Consider the following 7,038-nt stretch of genomic DNA (forward strand, 5'->3'; position numbering starts at 1 on the left):
CAGGCCAGCTAAGGTGGGTGCCAGTGTCCCCTCTTCCTCCGCCCCACCCCCCCACCCCACATTGCCCTGCTGGTCGCCTGCAGAGGGAGGCAACCGGCAGCAGCGATGGGACTGGCGAGTGGGCACTGCCAGGTTAGCCAATGTGGGTGCCAGCGGGGGGCCCCACAGATCGGCCTTGATCACCTGTCAGGCGTAGGGACCCTATCCATGCACGAAATCCTCAGGTGTATTAACAACAAAATATATATATATATATATATATGGCACATACATATATGTATTTAAAAGAAAATTTAACAGAGGTTGATACTACTGGTTATCTTATAGCTTTAAATTTTTATAGATTTTTGTAAGGGTTTTTCAGTTATTCATTTCCAGACTAAAGATCATTTGTAAGAGAGGTTATTAATTTATTATACTGAATTACAGTTTCCAATTAGAAAATAGTGTTGTGTTTATTAAATATAACTGTGCTTTGAAGGCATAGTTTACAAGCAATAATGAAGTTCACAGGGTGTTCAGAATAATTTCTTGTTCTAGAGCTCATTATAACAAGAGTCCTTGGAATAAGGGATAAGTTGAAATTTTTTTGTTTGCTTTTAGTAAAACTTGGTTGATATGAATCTGGACTATGACTCATTTAATTTAGAAAATTCACTTATGTTTTAACCCAAATTATATAATTATTAGCTACTAATAATAAACATGAGGAGGGAAAAATAGTTGGACCTTTTTCAAATTGAGGCTCTTTTCAATACATTTGAGTCATTCTGAATGTAATTGTCACTGGTACCTCAGATGTGTAAAGTATTGACTTGATAAATGATACTGTTCCCCAGGTAATACCTTAAAATGTTTTCCTTTAACCAAGACCCTGATAGAATTTTTTTTTTAAATCATTTGCTTCCTCTTCTAGATGGATAAATGGATAGAGAATGTCCTTACTTAAAGGCAAATTGTTGTTGTTGTTATTATTATTATTATTTTCCATTTAATTAAAGTCTTGGAACTGGAACCATAGTTTGAAATTTAAATTGATAATATGAAATTACATTTCCCACACATTGTAAAAAAAAAATTGTCGTGAAAAGCAACAAGACCAAAACCCTTCAGAATTAGTAAAGAATTTTTTATCATGGAGAATATTAAAAATAAAGAGGCACTTTGATGATTCTAAATTTAGGTGACTAGGTTTTGGATTCGTTTTGTTTTATCGTTTGTATCATTCACATGAGAATTTTTTAGTGCTATTTCTCCTGTACCATACACATTTGTAATATTTTACATATAAACTGAAAAATAGAAAGTGTCCAAGTACAAGCACTTAATCTTTTTTACCTGTCCTGAAATTCATCATTTTTGGAGTGGCTCAACCTGCTTGCAGATCCCTCTATAGCTTTGCTTACCCTCTATTTGCATTGCTGACGACTCTTTAGCACTCTCACCAGCTTGCAGGGTAAAGTTAAGATTGACTGACAGGTAAAATAAGAATGTTTCCCTGTAGCTTTGCCTCAGACATCTTGCTTCTGCCTACCATGACACATTTTTAGATGAGCTTATTATTAAAGAAGTTTTAGTAACAGATTTTTTTTAACATAAAGGCCAAAGTTTAAATCAAATAGAGTTTAAAGATTAAATCATTGACACTGTTATAATTATCACAAAGTCATTTGTAAAGTAAAAGATTTATAATACGCAATAGAATGTCATTTTGTGATTTTTCTCCCCCCAGAAAGTTTCATGAAAGGTTTATTAAATATAATTTTTCAAGAGTTCTTTCATATATTTCTTTGGTTCAGAGATAATTCTTCTAAACGTACTTTTTAAATATTACTTACCCTGATATGCTTTTTTTAATATTTAGGGATATCCCTGTGGATTTCAAGTATATAGCAGAACCCAGTATGCACTCAATGCCTGCAGTGACTTTGTCTCCAAATGGTGAGTTACAATGTGTTTTAAATGAGTTTCTAAGACATGGTGTGATTTCTCTTGAAAAGAGCCTTGACCATTCTCTCTGAGGGCAATTCTGTCACAGTGCCATACTGTATAAGGAAAATTTTCATTATTAGAAGTAATCATCGGTTTTCATATGAAGTCACTTCACCCAGTCTCTTGTTGTTTTTATTGATTTCAGAGAGAGAGAGAGAGAGAAAAAGAGAAAGAGAGAAAGAGAAATAGAAACATTAATGATGAGAGAGAATCATTGATCGGCTGCCTCCTGCACACCCCCTGTTTGGATTGAATCCCCAACCTGGGCATGTGCCCTGACCTGGAATCGAATCCTGACCTCCTGGTTCATGGGTTGATGCTCAACCACTGAGCCACACCAGCTGGGCTCTTGTTTTCTACAAGAAAAAAATAAATGAAACAATGATTTGCAACTAATGTTGACTAAGCATCTAAGTATTCCCATCTGAGAATCAGGTTTTTTAAAACAATTCTCCTTCCAACAGAATCATATTCTGCAACTCATTTAGTGATTTATTATAAGTTCTTTTATTTTGGTCTGGTTCCTCACAATGAGAACATCTTAGCAATTCACTGTAAAATATTTTCTCAGGCAAAACAAAAAAGATAAATCTGTTTAATACTGTTTTTGTTCAGTAATGCATTGCCTTTTAAGAGCAAGGTAATTTATGCTATAGGTGTACTGACCTTTCAACAACAGTTACTGAGATTACTTTAATCATAACTTTTTTGGATATAGTCTTATATATAATCCTAGGTTTTCTCATCTAAAGTTAATTTTTCCTTTCTTTTTTGTAATCAACATAGAGAAGTCTCTTTCTCCCCACGATTCTATTGTCTATATTTAATACAGATTAATTTCATAAAATTTTACTTGTATATCCTTATTTAAAGATGAGTGTTCAATGACACAGGATTATATGAGCAAATTCCATTATTTTATATACAAATACCTCTTGTCAGTGACAGATTTGTAACATTTTACACGTGGTATGGTAAATTTATTTCCCTATTATTATAAAATAGTTGGGAACAAAAGAATATGAGTGACTGAATATATTTAGAATGAAAATTCTTAAAAAATTTTTTCTCTCTAAAATGTCTTATTTATTGAATTTGCAGGGAAATGGCTAGCATGCCAATCAATGGACAACCAAATCTTAATTTTTGGAGCACAGAACAGATTTAGATTAAATAAGAAGAAAATTTTTAAGGGCCATATGGTAGCAGGCTACGCTTGTCAGGTGGACTTTTCACCAGACATGAGGTAAGTTTAAATCTTCTCATGTATTTTTATATTCAAATATGATGTTATAAACTTCTGTTGTACAAATAATAACACTTTACGTCACTCTCACATATGTAATTGATTGAGAACTATGCAAATTGTCAAAATGCCAGATAAAAGGGCAAAAACAAGTTATGAAAATCACCCTCTGCTTTTTTAAGTTCTTTCATATATCTCCTTATATTGCAGTGATGGCGAACCTTTTGAGCTCAGCGTGTCAGCATTTTGAAAAACCCTAACTTAACTCTGGTGCTATGTCCCATATAGAAATTTTTTTATATTTGCAACCATAGTAAAATAAAGACTTATATTTTTGATATTTATTTTATATATTTAAATGCCATTTAACAAAGAAAAATCAACCCAAAAAATGAGTTTGCGTGTCACCGGTTTGCCATCACTGTTATATTGTGTAGTCCTGTGCCCTTTAACCACATAAAAGTCCCCGTCTATATAGGCAATGCCATATATATCTCTGCTTTTTTAAGCAAGGTTTGCTTAAATGGCTATATTGGTTAACAACTTCACTGCAGCTTTTCTGTGTTGAAATCTCAACCTGACTTCTGAATATTTCTAAGTCACACTAGATTTGTGAAGCCTACAGTCTTTCTAAGTGAAACTCTGCATTCATTCCCCTATTCTTAGCTAAAACACATAGGTGTAACAGTAATTCAGAAATCCGTTTAGCCTGATGATTGGGCCTTAGAACTTCTACCTCTGGGTCAGTCTTAGACATATTCAAAAGGCATTGGGACCAGGAAGTAATTATAAAGGTGCTAGAGTCTATTACAGCAGAAAGGGTCTGGATGTGTTCGGTGGCTCAGTGACATTGACTCCTCTACCCTGATTCTGACTGTCAGAGAGTGATTGTGATACCGCATTCATTGTGGCCCTTGGGTATCTCAGTCTTCCAAGTTAAAAATTACTTTTTACTCTTAGATTGTTGCTCAATGGGGATGATTTTTTGGTAGAAGTTTACATTATAGACTTATAGACCTAGACCTTGTTCTTTTTAAAAAATATATATATTTTATTGGTTTTTTAGAGAGAGGAAGGGAGAGGGATAGACAGAAACATCGATGAGAGAAAAACATCAATCAGCTGCCTCCTGCACACCCCCCAATGGGGATGTGCCCACAACCAAGGTACATGCCCTTGACCGGAATCGAACCCGGGACCCTTCAGTCCACAGGCTGACGCTCCATCCACTGAGCCAAACCACTTAGGGCCCTTGTTCTTCTTACTAAGTTACATATGGTGAAAAAGGTAAACTCTTTCTCTGTTCTTCATCTACTTTACCAGTTTGAGGTGTTTGAATAATTTGAATTTATTTTTCTTCCCATTGTAGCTATGTGATTTCAGGCGATGGAAATGGAAAGTTGAACATCTGGGACTGGAAGACCACAAAACTCTACAGTCGGTTTAAAGCTCATGATAAAGTGTGTATTGGTGCAGTGTGGCATCCTCACGAAACATCTAAAGTCATCACCTGTGGTTGGGATGGTCTCATTAAGTTGTGGGATTGATGAGGTTAATCCTTAACTATCTAGGATTGTTTTTGACCCAATAACCTATTTAACTATATTTAATTATTAAATGTGTTGGATGATAACTTGGTTTACAGATTATCATTTCCTTACATGGCTTTATAAAGTTGACACATTGTTTGAAAAAGAACTTTGTAAATTTGACTCAGATAATTTCATTGGCAACTTTATTTTGTTCTTTATAGATATTATTTATACAGAGAATGACCATCAGTTTTCTATTTGACAAATAGATCCTATTGGCAGGCAGTTGGGGCTCACCCCCAAGACATACAGAAAAGATCCCCTGGGAGTCGGGTAAGAATCCCTTGAGGATTGGGGTTCTGAAGGCGGTGATATAGTTAATGACAACTCAGAAAGGTACCGTGTACTTATCTTAAACAAAAAGCAAGTAAGGAACAGGGATGATATAATTTAATGTGACTGAGAGGATAAAACCACCCACAATTACTGTTTCTATAATTGCCAGTGGGTCCGGTTCTAATCTTTTGGATTGAGAAGTTCCACTATTTTTTATGACACATGTTGTGTATTTTTAGTTGTAAGCCAGCAATTTTCTCTGACTGCAGCATTCCTCTAATTATTAAACAGTGTAAAATACAAATCAGCCCAGAGTTCTTTCCTTGACTTTCTTCCTGACCAGTATATAATAAGAGAATTATGTTATTTTTGAAGATGAAACTCAAGAGAATGAGTCAGAACTTTGGACTTTACTTGTATTTACTGTCAGTAAGAACCTGGCTGTTCTTTCATAAATCAGGGTCTCTTAGGCCATTGTTTCACAGATATTACTACTGAAATATTTCTCATTGGAGTTAGGACAAAGATCAAAATACCAGCTTGTAATTTCTTTGAAGAGTTATATGTCTTATCTTTAAAATTATTCTGATGTGGTTTGGGAATATATTCGACAGAACTTTTTAAAATCAATAAAGTTTTAAACATCTTTCTAAATCTTTGAGTAAAATAGACAACCAGGAAAATGGCTAGTGTTCCCCAGTTTGAGAAGCAGTGGCTGTGGTTGGGTTTAAAAATTTGAGATTGTGAAATTAAGAGAGCCTCTTGAATACAGTAGCTAATAGCACTTTAGTTGACAAACCATTTCTCTAGCTTTATTACAAATCTGTATCAGATGTTTGAATGTAGTTTGAAATGTTGCGTTACTATGCTAGGAAAGATTGGCTCATAGCTGCTCAGAGTGCTGACTGGGAGAGCAACATCATATTGAGTGATGATATCCTAAGGCCATTAGCTCGGAGTCGTGTGCTATCAAAGCAGTTCATACTACTTGTCCTTAAAAACATCCATTTTTAAAAATTAATATGAAAAAAAAAACTGGTATAGATGGCCATGTGCTGTAGCCACATATAAGTAAATGTCAAAGACGAAAATAGAAAAATGATAAAAGTGGTAGAGCCATAGATTTGGACACAGAAGCACTCAGAGAGCAGAATGCACTGCCAGCTGCTGCCCTTTCTGTACCTGCCAGGAAGGGTGGCCGCCGTTCCTCAAGAAGAGAGAACTCAGACGAGACCTTTGCTTTAGTCCCAGCCACTGGGTTTCACAAATGTGAATTAATCACATTTGGTTAATAATAAAAGAATCGTATATTTAAACTACCTTGTTCAGTACCAGTATTGTGTATGTTACAAATCATTTCTAAATCTGGGTTTATTTTATTGTGTTTTTGACTGTTTCTAAACTAAGCAACTGTGTATAAAAGTTCTCTTTTTTAAAGAAATCCTATTTTTAAATAAAGCATTTTTTAAAAAACGTGTTACCAAAATTTTTATTCTTCGTTTCCTTTTAAGTCTTAACCAAATTAAATCACTTATAGATATTAAATGGGCCATTTTGCTTTTATGGAGAAAAATGATGCTTTAGAGGTAGGTGTGGTATATTAATGGGTTTTTTTCTGATTAAATAGTAAAAATACAGGGCAGTGCCCTCAGGGTATACAGGTTAAGTTTAACATTACACATTTATTCACTTCGTGGTGACGCTGAGTCACAGTTGCACTCAGAGTGCACAAATCAGTGTGGTTCCTTCCAGCATGAAGACATCTCAAGGTCATGTTACTGGAATTAAGTGGTAACCTACTGTCTGACTCCTTTTCTTTACTGTGTATGCTTTTTGTCACACTCAGAACATATTAGAGTAAAAGTGATGTTAGAGTAAAAGTAATGCTTTAGTGAAAAGTTTAATGGGATGAATATTTAAATATTAAAGCAC

The 7,038-nt window shown here is 34.7% G+C and overlaps 1 protein-coding gene across 1 annotated transcript in view; it reads left to right on the forward strand.

The window, feature by feature from the left end:
- Positions 1-6,579, forward strand: part of CDC40 (cell division cycle 40) — a 51,415-nt gene extending 44,836 nt beyond the window's left edge. The window contains exons 14-16 of the mRNA XM_006752652.2: positions 1,865-1,941; positions 3,094-3,238; positions 4,608-6,579. Coding sequence (XP_006752715.2) covers positions 1,865-1,941; positions 3,094-3,238; positions 4,608-4,785 — 400 coding nt within the window. The 3' untranslated portion in view covers positions 4,786-6,579. The remainder of the gene's footprint in view (positions 1-1,864; positions 1,942-3,093; positions 3,239-4,607) is intronic.
- Positions 6,580-7,038: the final 459 nt, after the last annotated feature.

The sequence above is a fragment of the Myotis davidii genome, unplaced genomic scaffold, assembly GCF_000327345.1.
Source record: "Myotis davidii unplaced genomic scaffold, ASM32734v1 scaffold2170, whole genome shotgun sequence".
Classification (NCBI taxonomy): domain Eukaryota; kingdom Metazoa; phylum Chordata; class Mammalia; order Chiroptera; family Vespertilionidae; genus Myotis; species Myotis davidii.